The 15007-nt window shown below is 38.6% G+C and overlaps 1 protein-coding gene across 2 annotated transcripts in view; it reads right to left on the bottom strand.

Annotated features, from left to right (window-relative positions):
• MDN1 (midasin AAA ATPase 1) overlaps window positions 1-15007 on the bottom strand; it is a 158400-nt gene that overhangs the window by 116790 nt on the left and 26603 nt on the right. For both annotated transcript variants that reach the window (XM_078054998.1, XM_078054999.1), the window contains exons 11-15: window positions 14168-14249; window positions 10157-10252; window positions 8646-8758; window positions 7262-7410; window positions 6511-6571 (exon numbers count right to left, since the gene is read on the bottom strand). In XM_078054998.1, coding sequence (XP_077911124.1) covers window positions 6511-6571; window positions 7262-7410; window positions 8646-8758; window positions 10157-10252; window positions 14168-14249 — 501 coding nt within the window. The remainder of the gene's footprint in view (window positions 1-6510; window positions 6572-7261; window positions 7411-8645; window positions 8759-10156; window positions 10253-14167; window positions 14250-15007) is intronic.

Raw genomic sequence — 15007 nt, 5'->3', positions numbered from 1 at the left:
ATTAAGAAAAAAATTGGGGAGCGCCTGGGTGGCTCAGTCGTTAAGCATCTGCCTTCGGCTCAGGTCAGGATCCCAGGGTCCTGGGATCAAGCCCCGCATTGGGCTCCTTGCTCAGCGGGAAGCCTGCTTCTCCCTCTCCCACTCCCCCTTGCTTGTGTTCACTCTCTCGCTGTCTCTCTCTCTTAAATAAATAAATAAAATCTTTAAAAAAAAAGAAAAAAGAAAAAGAAAAAAATTGGAAATTCCTAGTTGGACAGTGAGAGGTATGTCACTTATTTTACTAACATGTTTAAATAAACATCATGTATAGTACTTAATAACTTTTTGGTCAATCTTAAAATATGGTTTTTCAGGATATTTTAGAAGAAAACACAACATCTGAAATCAATTAACTTAAGCAAAGCGAGCACAGCTCACGGCTTCTCAATTGACAGGGGGAGGATATTGTTCTTAAAGAGAAACAAGGGGAGAAGGGGAAGCAACAAAATCTTAGACATTGCAACGGTTTGTGGCCCTCCAAAGCTCAACATTTTATTTCTTACTATTTATTTTTTTTAAAGATTTTATTTATTTGACAGAGACACAGTGAGAGAGGGAACACAAGCAGGGGGAGTGGGAGAGGGAGAAGCAGGCTTCCCGCCAAGCAGGGAGCCCGAAGGCAGATGCTTAATGACTGAGCCACCCAGGCACCCCTATTTCTTACTATTTAGATTCTCTCTTATTATTTAGTATTTCTCTGGTTGGGGAGCTAGGAAATGAATTCATATAAACTCATTCATTCATTCATTCATTTACTTAAAGCATTAGGCTCCACATTCATTCATTCATTCATTTAAAGCATTAGGCTCCACACCCAGTGTGGAGCCCAATGCAGGGCTTGAACTCATGACCCTGAGATCAAGACCTGAGCTGAGATCAAGAGTGGGACACTTAACTGACTGAGCCACCCAGGTGCCCCTCATATAAATTTTAATTTAATATTCAGGGGGAGGGGCAATAATGAAAAGTTGAGAAACACTGCTGTAGCTAAAAGTTGCTCAAGCAGCACTAATTGTTCCCAAAAAACCTCAAGAATACAATTTTCTGTAACCTAAGATACTAAATACTATAATTAAAGGACAATGGCATAAATTTCGTTTCCAAGAAAAATAACCTGAGAACCGAAACAATACCAAATATGTTTCAGAACAGTCAAGCACAATTAGAGAACTCATGGACACTATTTACTCATTAGACTGTGAGGGAGGAACCATGAAACAAAGTAAAACCAAGGCCCTGATACTGAGCATCTATCAAAGTCTGATTCCAGAGAGAAAAAGAATAAGAACTTCAAACTCATTTACACTTACCAGTAAGCACTAACACATCAGTAAAGACATTTATTTACTCTATTTACCCAACAAAAATTTACTGAGTACCTGCTAGGTGTTAGGCACTGAGTAAACAAGACCCACAAGATCCTGCCCCACCGTAGCTTACAATCTAAAGAAAGAGACAATAAAAAAATATATCTACTATAAAACATCAAGTAGTAGTAAGTGCTATGAATATAAATAAAGGAGTGGGTGAAGAAGGCACTGGTAAATTTAGATATGATAGTCAGAAAGGCTTTGTTAAAGACGGGACTTTGAAGGCGACCCAAATCAAGCAAGGAAAGGAGCTAAGCCAAACATCTGTGGGTGGCAAGGGATGTCACAGAGAGAAGAGCAAGCATCTAGGTGCAACATGGAAAAGTGAGTGGCTGGAACTCAGTGGCAGAACCAGACAAAGGAAATTATGTCAGAGAAGTGCCACCACCTGATTATGAAGGGCTTCAGAGGTCAAAAAAAGCCTTTGGAATATACTCTAAATAGACTGAGAAGTCAGTGCAAGGATTTGAGGTGGACAGCGATGTGATTTGATGATACCTTTGAAGTATCATTAACTACTAAATGGACAGAGACCTTTGGGAAGTTAGGAGTAGAAGCAAAGATGAGAGACCTATACACTGGACCAAGCAAACAATGATGAACAGTAGAAGTAGTGAGGAATTAAACAAAACACACATTTTATTTAAATAAAATTGCTAGTCTAGCTTCCCCTCTCTTCCTTGGCACTGCCTGCGGAGGTGGCAGCCATCTGTTACCGGGCATCATGGCTGCCCTCAGACCTCTGGTGAAGCCCAAGATCGTTAAAAAGAGGACCAAGAAGTTCATCTGGCACCAGTCACTGATATGTCAAAATTAAGTGCAACTGGCGGAAACCCAGAGGCATTGATAATAGGGTGCACAGAAGATTCAAGGGCCAGATCTTGATGCCCAACACTGGTTACAGGAGCAACAAGAAAACAAAGCACATGTTGCCCAGTGACTTCCGGAAGTTCCTAGTCCACAACATCAAGGAGCTTGAAGTGCTGCTGATGTGTAACAAATCTTACTGTGCAGAGATTGCTCACAATGTCTCCTCCAAGAACCACAAAGCCATGGTGGAAAGAGCAGCCCAGCTGGCAATCAGTCACCCAATCCCAATGCCAGGCTGCACAGCGAAGAAAATGAATAAACAGCTTGTTGTGCACATCATATTTGTGTTAATAAAACCATAAAACTACAAAAAAATAAATAAAATTGCTAGTCTAAAGGTGACAGTACAAATGGAACCCAAAGCTAACTGAGGCAGCAGAGTAATGATTAAAAACACACACACTCAGTACAGACTGCCTGGGTCCAAACATGAACCAGCCATTACCTTAACAAGGTACTTAATCCCCATGTATCTCAGTTCTCTCATGTGTATAACCGGGTAATAGTCTGTGCCTCATGTTTGCTAAAAAGGTGAAGTGAGTTAACACAAATAAAGGCCTCCAGGGCGCCGGGGTGCCACAGTCCGTTAAGTGTCCCACTCTTGGTTTCAGATTAGGTCACAATCTCAGGGTGCTGGGATCAAGCCCTGCAGTGGCTTGTGGGGAGTCTGAGGATTTTCTCTCCTTCTGCACCCCCCCACTCTCTTGCCTGCTCTCTAAAATAAATAAATAAATCTTTAAAAAGTAAAAAATAAAGGACTCCAAATAGTGCCTGGAACATGAGTACAGATAAGAATTAGCTGTTATAATTATTAATGTTATTAACTGGCTCAAGTCTATTGAATTCATGAAAAAAGTAGCTTATTCCTACAAATTAGACTAAAAAACATTTGTTCATTTAAAGCACAGCATAGTGGCTGAAACAGTTAAGTCAATAAAAGTCAAATTTTCAAATGATGAAAAAAATGAATCAACATATATACACTTCAGAAAGGAAAAAAAATTAATTGTAACACACTCAGTGGGAACCAACCTGACACCTGAGAGAATATAACACTGAGAATGCATTTAAGAATTCATTTGAAAATAGCTGAAAACAAAAGAAAATAACTCTCTAAAACTGTAATATGTGAAAGAAGATAAAACAGCACATGCTGAGTAACTGAAATGATAAACACTCTTCTTCCTTTTAGAGTCAGGATTCCAAGTTTAAGCATGCACTTCTGCCCCCTCTCTTCTGTGCAGATGTTTCTACAGGTGGCAAGAAAGAGGACGTGAGTTGGTGGTCTTTCCATTTCTATGAGATCTTTAATTTTCCTCCCATTTTTTTCTTTCCTTCATTGCCAACTTCTCCAAGAGTCCCTCCCCTTCTCTATACAGCTGTTTCTTCCTCAGTGGTTGCCCTTCCCAATCCCCTTCTCCATAATCAGTGCTGTGAATCCGTGCTCTGGGTTTTGCCATTTAGTCCTAGACTTTCTCTTTCTGTAATGATTTTATCTGCTTCATCTAAGTCCTCTGTGTCCTCTACTCTTTTTCATAGAGTCTCATCATAAGCTCTCCTCACCCCCAACTCTGTTGGAACTTGGTTTAGTTCTCCACTCACAGGTAATCTGAAGGACTACATTCTGCCTACCAGAATAACAGGGGCGCCTGGCTGGCTCACTTGATCTCGGGGTTATAGGTTCAAGCCCCACGTCGGGTGCAGAGATTACTTAAAAATAAAATCTTAAAAAAAAAAAATTTTTTTTAAATGAGTTAAAAATTAAATGGATGAGATCCTGGCTGGCTCAGTCGGTAGACCATGCAATTCTTTTTTTTTTTTTTTTTTTTTGATCTCAGGGTCATTAGTTCAAGCCCCATGTTGGGTGTGGAGCCTACTTAAAAAAAAAAAAAAATTAAATTAAGGAAAAAGATATACCAAGCCAATACTAATCAAAAAACAAGGGGGTACATATACTAACAAAGATCAGAAGGCAATCTACATAACATAGTTGAAGACTCTGATGGTCTTTGAAGCTTTACTTTTATAAAGTGTTTTTATTCTCAATAATAATCTTTTTAAAATCAATCTAAAGGATCCAGATTTGCAAAACAAATTAGGTCTATAAATTTCTTTCATTGTTTTTTTTACAATAGTATTTGATACATGTAAAATATGTTTAACATAAGTTATAAAACCTAATAAAGGGGTGCCTGGGTGGCTCAGTCGTTAAGCGTCTGCCTTCACCTCAGGTCATGATCCCAGGATCCTGGGATCGAGCCCCACATCGGACTCCCTGCTCTGCGGGAAGCCTGCTTCTCCCTCTCCCACGCCCCCTGCTTGTGTTCCTGCTCTCGCTTTCTCTTTCTCTCTGTGAAATAAATAAATAAATAATTTTAAAAAAGAAAAGAAAACCTAATAAAACGGATGAAACCACACATCCCCAAAACAGAAATATCCTTTCTCTATCCCACCTCCCTTCAACTCTTGAATTTTGTTATCCACTCCCTTGTCTTTTTAAAGTCATTTTTTAGTCTTTCCATCTTACACACAAAAATTCATAAGCAAGGAAGTCATCCATGCATCTATAATATGTTATATATTAAAAGATTTGATTTATACCACTTTCTAGTAATACAAAAGTATAGGAAGCAAGGCATATTTCCAACCATACAAAAACTGAAGCATATGTAAGTTTTCTTTTTGATAACTGATGCTAACCTACGAACAAGGAAAAATGAATATATATTCTTTTTAGCAAGTCCACTAAAACAAAATTCCAGTTACCATATTCTGATTCCAACCTTTTTATATTATCAATTGCATCAGGACACAAACGGGCATCTTTGTACTCACTACATTTAAAACTGCTTACAATGGCTGACATAACACAACGAATTCTTAGAAGAGACAGACACAGTCCATGTTCAATTAGTACAAGACCAGACATTTGTGTTAGGTATACATAACAGGAGAATATTCCTGAAGACATATATAGATACAGAATAGGGAGAAATATACGGTAGTAGAGATATACCTAGTTAAGTAACAAATTCTGTATATTAGTAAGAATACATTGTCAAATACCTCAATGAGGGGAAGGGGAGATTGTCAATTAACTGACAGAAATAAAATAAAAACAAAGCAGAAAGATCACTGGGGAAAAAAATAACAAAGTGAAAGTAGAATTAGAGTAAGAAAGGTAAGCCTTAGCTAATTGATCTTAAGACAGAATATATATTTAAGAGCATTAAGTACATCATTACTAATATGTGTAGAACAGAATATAAGTAATGGGCAAGAAAAGGAAAAGTACCAAAGGAAGCAGGATTCAAAGTAGCACTCTAACCACAGCAAGGAGGGATATGAGACAAAGAGAGCGAAAATAAAAACTGCTGTAATGTGGCCCTCAAAAAAACAGATAAATGAAAACCTTTTTGGCAGAAGCCATTAAGAGCAAAAAGGACAATAAATTCTACTTTATGCCTTTAAGGATTTTTTTAAGCAATTGTTTTGAATCAATGGGACAGATTCCAATATCACTCAACATAAGGTATGCCAACAGCATCCAGCAGTTTTACGGCCTTCAGCACAAACTAAAATTGTGAACTGAACATATTCAAAAACACCAAGAGGGAGAAGGGCATTTTAATGACCACAGTGGAGTCCCATGAGCAGCATTTAACCAAGTAGAGAGCTACTTAATGTTTCAAAGATAACTGAACTGCAGGAGAGAGTCTAGCTCCAAGGCACTGTGACTCTAGAATGTACGCTTTAGATAAATGACTGTTGATTATATATATTAGTTGATTATATACTTGTTTTTTTTTTTCCCTCTCCATTCCAGCATGATCTTTGAGAGCAAGAACCTCAAGTTTTCTTTAAAATAAAGAGAAACAGGGATGCCTGGGTGGCCCAGTCAGCTAAGCGTCTGCCTTTGGGTCAGGTCATGATCCCAGGGTATTGAGATCGAGTCCCGCATCCAGCTCCTTGTTCAGCAGGGAGCCTGCTTCTCCCTCTCTGACAAATAAATAAAATATTTTTAAAAAAAAGATTAATAAAACAAAGAGAAACATCTACACATCCAAGAGCTCCTCAATAAAGTCCAATAAATAACCTGCTGGAGTGGGGGTAGGAGTGCAAGTCTTTGAACCTTTTTCTAAGGCTAATTTTGAGCTTTAAAAGGAAAAACTATTTGTTCCTCAAGCAGTGAACACAAAATAACAAGAAAATTATTTTAAACCATACTTACCCCCCAAGCAAGTCTGCAGTGTCACTTTGTTGATTCATATTGACAACCCTCAAACGGTGGCCTTTTAAAAAGAAAGGGCAAAAGGGTCACTCTGAAAATTTCAAGACTAATTATATCCAGTGATCCTTAAGGATGTGTGGGCATAGGCATAGGGGAAATCTTTTAACGTACACTTCCTCGGATTCTCTTATTTTACTTTTAGGAATTTCAACCATCCAAAATTTTCATCTACCCCAGAAAGATATGTACAAGAAGATTTATTGTGTATTATTGCTCTGGCATCAGATTAACTGAAAACAACAAAAAAAATCCTTCAGTAAGTCAATGTCTATAAATGAGAATTAAATAAACATCCAGTATGGAATATTATTATTTAGCCATTAGATAGAAATGAGGCAGTTCTATTTTTAAAGATGTCCAGTTTGCTTATGAACTAACTAAATGCAATAAATAGAGTATAATCCCATTTTTTCAATACAAAACCAAACTTAAATGTTTATATATTTGCAGACCATAGATTAGAACCAAAAAAAAGTTAATACCAAGCCATTAACAGTGGTTATTTCCAGGGGGAAAAAAATTACATTATTTTCAAGGAAAAAATTTCCAGTGATAATTTCCAGGTAAAGTGGAGTGGTGGCACTTTTTAAACTCCAGTATTCTGTGGACTTCTTATTGGGGCGGGGGGGGGGGGGGCAATCCGTGTGAAATGTTTTTTGTCTGGGAGCAGAGTGCTTCCTCTCTAAGTTACCTGTAATGTGAGCCAAGTACTGGACAGTAGAGGTTTTGCCCGTCCCAGTCTCTCCCACCAGCAACACAGGCTCCCCTTTGCTAACGCACACCGCCAGCTGTTCAATAAGAACAGAGGATGGCCTTGTAGGAGCAAAAGTGAGCTTCTCCCTGGGAAGGCGAAAACAAGTAAGCGGTCAGAGAGGCAGGCTACAAGTTCTTCTTAAGTGTTGTACTGAGGAACCAGATTTTCCAGACTCCACAAAAATGAGAAGACAACTCACAGTAGCTGTCTTCATGCTATAAAACAGACATCCTTATAGCCTATGAATTGCAGAATTCATTCATTCTATAAACATTGAGTATTTATACACCTGGTACTTTACTAGACTCTGGAGATTCAAAAGACCGATAAGATAAGACATTATCTGTACTAGCTATATCATCTTAGGCAAATTACTTAGCCTCTCTTAGCCTTGGTTTCCTCACCTGTAAAATTTGGATCAGAGTTACTATTTGTGGTGGGTTTAATAGTCTTCCCCCAAAATTCAGGTCTACCCAGAACCTATGAATGTAGCCTTATTTGGAAAGAAGGTCTTTGCAGATATAATAAAGTTAAAACCCTATCATACTAGGTTTAAGGATGAGCCTTAAATCCAATGACTGGTATCCTTACAAAGACAGAGAGAGACTTAGAAACACAAACACACACAAGAAAAAAATGGTATGACAATGGAGACAGAGATGGGAGAGATGTAACTACAGAGACAAGGAACACCAAAGATTGCTGGTAGCCATCAGAAGCCAGGAGGAGGCAAAAGCCTTCAGTGGAAGTGTGGCCCTGCCAACATCATGATTTCAGACTTCTAGTCTCCAAAACTGTGAGAGAATAAATGTCCATTGTTTTAGGCTACCAAGTTTATGGTAATTTATTATGGCAGCCATAAGACTCTAATAAGTTAACTCATAAAATTATTATAACCACTACATGAGAAAACATATGCAAAGCGCTTAGCACAATATTAGGCGTATAGTAAGTATTTAATAAATGGTAATTAGATCTCAAAATCTTGTAAAATTCCAGCCTTCAAGGAATTAACAGACTAACATTAGGACCTTACTTGACTTCCAAGTGAGGCTTAGTTTGCTAAATACACTAAAGTGAATAAAATAAAAAATACATCTTTGCTAGTCCCAAGTCCCTAATCACCCTCATCACCTCCTTCACCTATTAACATCTAATTTCATAGAATATACTTTAGAATAGCACTGCTTCTTACCATCCTGCACAGTGGAGAGACCACCGTTCATATACATTTTGCTCAGACACAAGGGGCTGGACTAGTCAGTCCTGCTATCATGTTCCTAATGCCCCACAGTCCCAGACTAGTTGAGAGTCTATTTACCTCTGTATGTGGACAGCCTCACTTTGTTTCCGTAGAAGCCGCACTCGACCCACTTGCACATCTAGTTCATTGATCACAATTTCCGGTTTATAAAGCTGACAGAAGAATTCGGCCTATGGGAGGGGACAGAGTAAAATTCTCTATTGTCTTAAAAAAAAAAAAATTCTACTATGCTCTTCAAACATTTCCTCATCCCTGTGGCTTACTGTGCCCCTCTAATTAGCGCTTTACTAAGAAGTATTTTTTACTTCCAAGATAGGTGAGTTAGCTTTAATTACATCTTTTTAAAAATTTTCTGAATTTCTAATGATTTTTAAAACATTGATCATGAATGCTTCCCTGTAATGGGTACTTTTTATTCATTTAAATAAGCCCATACCTGCCTATATCCAAAGTGAACACACTGACAAATTCCAATAGCAAATGAACAGAAAGTTCTACTCCTAAAATTTACGAAAAAAAGTCAGTGATTTTTCTTCAGCTATGCTTTTCTCTGCTTTAGATTCTAAAATAATAGAGGAAACAGTGACTTGAATGAACCATGGTACATCTGAACACAAAGAGAAGCTGTGACAGATGCTTCCAGGATATCTAGCCAACAGCCGTTCCTCTCTTATCCTTGTCACCAACCCTAAAAACTCAGATTTTGTTTAGATTTAGGGCAGGAATGAAAGGGGCAGCAAAGTTTTCAGGGAAACTGAATCTCTCTTCCACCAAAGGGAATAAATATTGATCAATCTAACCCAGTTGTGGTAGTTTCATTTTTTTTGCCTACTATAATTATTTATTATTTAAGCCCCTTTAGTAGGTGTTGTCACCTGCAGCTAAAATCATCCCAACAGTTTCAGAATCCTAAGGAGCACCTCTATTTCAGTTCCTGACATAAGGTTTTTTGAGTCCTCATTTATTTGGGAATGCCAGGTATCTGCCACAAGATGGGCCTCAGACATTTCTCTAGCTACCATCACCACTGCTGAAAGGCTCTCTCCTCCAACAATAGATACTTTGAAATAAAACAAGAATGGCAAAGTATTAAAAATGTCAACAACGAACCTAAGTACTACTCTTTGTGTACTATTCTTGGTGTCCATTGTACTATTCTTGGTGTCCATTGGTACTACTCTTCAATTTTTCTCATGTTTGACATCAACGAGAAGTTGGAAAAAATCTAATCATGCATAAAACTACAGAAAAAGGTGTTACTAAAACAGTTCCAGTCCTGAGTCCACAATCTACGGAATAACACACTCATTAAAACACTGGAGAAAATAAAGCATGCATGTGATATAAGGCACAAGATGGCTCACTTTAAGAATGTAGAACACATCAGAACTACTTATCTAAGAGATAGTGAGAGCTTTATGTTCATGAAAGGCAACAATGAAACTATGAACTTTGACAGAGGAAGCAGTTATTGCAAAGGAACCGTTTCCAGGTAAGGACCAAAGACTAGCAAGTAAAGTAAATATCCAGCTTCCTTTCAACAAAGAAGTAAAAATAGCACTACATACCTTTTTCTTGGAAATGTTCAATTTGCTTCCAATAATTTCCGCCATTTTCAGTTTGCTTGAATGCTTAGAAAGCATTGCTGTGAAACAGTCCAGAGCCTATTAAAATAACCAAGGTCATTGCCAACTGATTTTTTTAAATACTACATTAATAACAGAGCACCACTATCCTGGACACAAAAAGGACAAAAAACCCAGCAGGAACATTTCTGTAAGACTACGGAGAGTAGAAATAAGGTACCAGCCCTAGACTCAAGGACCTTACCAAAAAAGAGACAAGGTACAAACAAATGTGAAGGCTTTACTATCAAAATAATGGTCAATTAGGGGAAAAAAAACAAATAGGAAAAGCTTCATTTTACAGGGTGCCTGTGTGGCTCAGTTGGTTAAGTGTCTGATTCTTGGTTCCAGCTCAGGTTATAGCTCAGGGTCCAGGGATTAAGCCCCACGTTGGGCTCTGCACTCAGCAGGGAGTCTGCTTGAGGACTCTCTTCCTCTCCCTCTACCGCTCCCCCCCGCTCACACTCTCTCTCTCTAAAATAAATAAATCTTAAAAAAAAAAAAGCTTCATTTTACAAATCTGAAAAATAGAATTAGTTAATCATTAAGTCTATGGTTCATGGGGGAACTGACTCTTAAGCCATGGAAGCAACACCAAAAGATTACTTTCTAGCTGTAAAGGAAAACTCTTGATGTGCAATAAAAAGATCACATTGTCATTACCCTAATCCAGTACTCAATTTCAGCAACTACTGATAGGCCAACCAGATATGTGTCTTTTTTTTTTTTTTTAAGTAAAAAACGTGGGGCTTAAACTCAAGACCCTGAGATCAAGAACTGAGCTAAGGTCAAGAGTCAGACGCTTAACCAACTGAGCCACCCAGGCACCCCCAGATATGTCTTCTGATGTAATGAAATATAAAGTACATATCACCACCAAAAGTAAATTCTACCCAAAAAAGTCTGAATTTGAATACATTAAGCATTTTGCTAAACTTCTATTATTTACAGGGAAGACGAGAGAAAATGAGAACAAAAAGGATACCATGAATGTGGTAAACAAAGAATACATTTGGTTCTGCTACCACCAAGTGTAAAGTATCAATAAACTTAATGTAAACATTTAAAAAAAAAGAGAGAATTTATCCAGTCTTTGTCCCTAATACCTGGCACAGAGCTTCAAAAACCCTTGGAATTACCAGGAGTAAGAAGTATCTTTTTTTATTCACTAGGGCCCTTTTGGACCATATTGAGTTTATTAAGCTAAGCAAGGTGACTTTTGATGGGCCTTTAGGTGTTTTTTTTTTTTTTTTAAGATTTTATTTATTTATTTGACAGAGAGAGACACAGTGAGAGAGGGAACACAAGCAGGGGGAGTGGGAGAGGGAGAAGCAGGCTTCCTGCTGAGCAGGGAGCCAGATGTGGGGCTCGAACCCAGGACCCTGGGATCATGACCTGAGCCGAAGGCAGACGCTTAATGACTGAGCCCCAGGGCCTTTAAGGTGTTTAAGAGAGGGGCTGGCCAGGCCAGAAAGACCAAGCACTGACCGAGAGGGTTGAAACTTCCAGCTCCACCTCTAACCTCTGGGGAGGGAGGAGAGACTAGGGGTTAAGCTCGATCATATGGCCAATGACATAAGACCTAATAAAATGCTGGACATCCAAAGCTTGGAGAGCCTACTTGTTGGTGGACATAATGATGTACCAGGAAGGTAGCACACCCTAACTCCACAGGAACAGAAGCTCCTGTGCTCAGGACCCTTGAAACTTTGTCTCTTCCATTTGACTGTCTTTAAGTTACATCTTTTATAATAAACCATAACCTGTACTGTAAACATAGTGCTTTCAGTGAGTTCTGTGGGTTGATTATTGAACCTGAGAAGATTGTGGGAACCTCTGAATTTACAGTTGGTAGGTCACAAGTGTGAGTGGCCCCCAAGGCTTGCAACTGGAGTCTAAAGTGGGGGTAGTCTTGTGGAGGACTGAGCCCTTGAAACCGTAGGGTCTACACTAACTCCAAGTAGTAAGTATCAGAAGTGGTTTGAATTGCAGAACACCAGTTGGTGTCAGAGTAACAAAGAAGCAACCAGATAAAGCCAGAAAGTGGAACATTTTGCAAAATTGGCCTGATCTTTTCAACAAGGTAGTGCTTGCTTATAAAGGGGGGAACCTGATACAGTAAAAGCATTCTTAAACTTATATGCATAGAAAAAGATCTGGGGGCACCTGGCTGACTCAGGTGATAGAACATTTGATTCTTGATCTCAGGGTCATGAACTCAAACCCCATGTTGGGTGTAGGGATTACTTAAAAATAAAATCAAGAAAGAAAAGAAAAGAGGGGAGGAGAGGAGAAGAGAGGAGAGAAAACAAAGGAGAGCGAGATCTGGAGGGATAAACACCAAGGTGTTAAAAGTGCTAGGGAACGTCTAGATGGGGGCTATTTTTATTTTACCACTTTGCTTTCCTATATTTTCCCATTTTCAACATATATACATATACATATATATTGTTTCTCTATTAATAAAATGCCTGTAACACAAATGTTCAGAGTAGCATTACTCGTGATAGCCAAAAGGTGAAAACCACCCAAATATCCATCAATGAATAAGTGGAAAAACAAAATGTGGTATATCAATACAATGAAATGTTATTCAGCCATTAAAAAAGAATGAAGTACTAACTCATGCTATAACATGATTAACCTCGAGAATATGCTGAGTCAAAGAAGTCAGATACAAAGGTCACATATTGTATGATTCCACTTATATGAAATATCCAAAATCAGCAAATCTACAGACAGAAAGTTATGCCACAGTTTTATTTCAAAAATACAAAACAAGGTTATCTCTCAGAAAGATGAGAAATTTAGGAGAATGAGAAAGCAAGTTCATGGGAGTGAAGAATAAGATTCAAGGACTGGCACACAGCATTTCAGTGTTCAGCTCACTTGAAGTGTGAACTCCAAATGTGGTTTCTTTCTACTCAAAGTAACTTTGCCAAACACAACGAGACTGCAAGCCAAATTGGATCACTACTCTCCTCAATCCCAGCTGCCAGAAACCAGAACACTTTATTTTTTATTTTTTTGAGAGAGAGAGAGAGAGAGAATGCACACACATGTGCACACAGGAGGGGGAAGCAGAGGGAGAGGAAGAGAGAGAATCTTCAGCAGGCTCCATGCCCAGGGTGGAGCCTGATGTGGGGCTCAATCTCACAATCCTGAGATCATGACCTGAGCCAAATGCTTAATCGACTGAGCCACCCACGTGCCCTTAGAATCCAGAACACTTTGTAATCAAAACTGGTCAATGTTTTAAGAGCCCAGAGATCTTCAGACAGTACCACTTTTATTTTTAAGCAAGCAGGAATAAATCTCTCCCTGTTCTTACTGAATACGGCACAGTTGTAATTCAATAGGGTTTCCCTCCCACACAACACATTTTTTGCCCAAGCCCAGCATACAAGGCCATACTTTGTAACCCCCACATAAATTTATCTGGACTAAAGCAAAACACCCTACTAAGCAAGTGGAGGGATCAGACAAATACAACTCTATCAAATAGACTATGAAATTATATGTAGAAACAAATACTGAGCACTTTTTTAAGTAGGCTCCATGCCCAAAATGGGGCTCGAACTCATGACCCCAAGATCAAGAGTCGCATGCCCCGCCGACTGAGCCAGCCAGGTGCCCCTAATACTAAACATTTTAGAAACATTTTATATTTTACAACATTATTAACACCTGGGAGATTTTCTTTTTGTTTTATCTTTAATTTCAGTGTCTGTTTTACTCTAAACTATACTTACTGTAATTCGTAGTAACCTGTTTCAAAACCAAATAATTTGTTATGCCCAATTAGTTTTAAGGTAACATTAATTCAGTTTTAACTAGCTAGGAATAATAAACACAAAAGAAAAATTCTGATAGCAGCCAAGAGACAGAAAATAACAATGAAAATCAACAGCCTTACGGAGTAGAAAGAAAACAAACAAGGAGACTCTATCTTACCTCTTGAAAAATATTTAAGGATGCTGATGAAGACAGACTGTCAAAACAATGGACAATCCTATTACACCAATTCAGTAGATCCCTTAAAAAACAAAAAAAAAAGCAAGGAAATAAAAGACCACAGGTTAAAGACATCAAAGGCATCAGAGTTAAATTTAATCCACTTAAGTCTGGGGAACACCTAACAATGAAGTCTTTCTGTTTCTCTGGCATTGTAAAGATAAACAGTGCAGGGAAAAGAGTAAGTGAGGGGTCCCACCTACCAGGAAGTGACCTATCGCACATTTTACCCCAATCCATGCCAGACAAGATTCGGGGGGGGGGGGGTGGGCAACTAACTCTCAGGGGAGTTGCCCATTCCTAACGCTCACTTCTCAAAGGGCAAATCAACCACCAAGAAAAGAAAGCAAAGGTACAGAACTTATTATATACAGCAAAATCCAAGGGTCTTATTTAAGACCCCAACTGTCTCAAAAGAAAAGCTAGTGAAAGAATTACGTCAGTAAGTAATCTCAATCTTGGCTTTTAAAGTTATTTTCCTTCCTTCCTTCCTTCCTTCCTTCCTTCCTTCCTTCCTTCCTTCCTCCCTCCCTCCCTCCCTCCTTTCTTTCTTTTAAGTAGCCTCCACATCCAACATGGGGCTTCAACTCATGACTCTGTGATTAAGAGTCAGATGTTCTACTGACTGAGCCAGTCAGGTGCCCCCAAAGTTATTTTTTAAAGCTAAAATAACATTACCTTTATAAGCCTTCCTAATCATTAACTGTAAGGTCTGAAAACAGGATCCAACACCATGAAGCAGTCCACAGGTCTAATTTCAAAACCAGACCTCTCTTAATC

Source organism: Halichoerus grypus, chromosome 9 (genome assembly GCF_964656455.1).
Source record: "Halichoerus grypus chromosome 9, mHalGry1.hap1.1, whole genome shotgun sequence".
NCBI classification, from domain to species: Eukaryota; Metazoa; Chordata; class Mammalia; order Carnivora; family Phocidae; genus Halichoerus; species Halichoerus grypus.
This window is presented reverse-complemented; position numbering and strand designations above follow the sequence as displayed.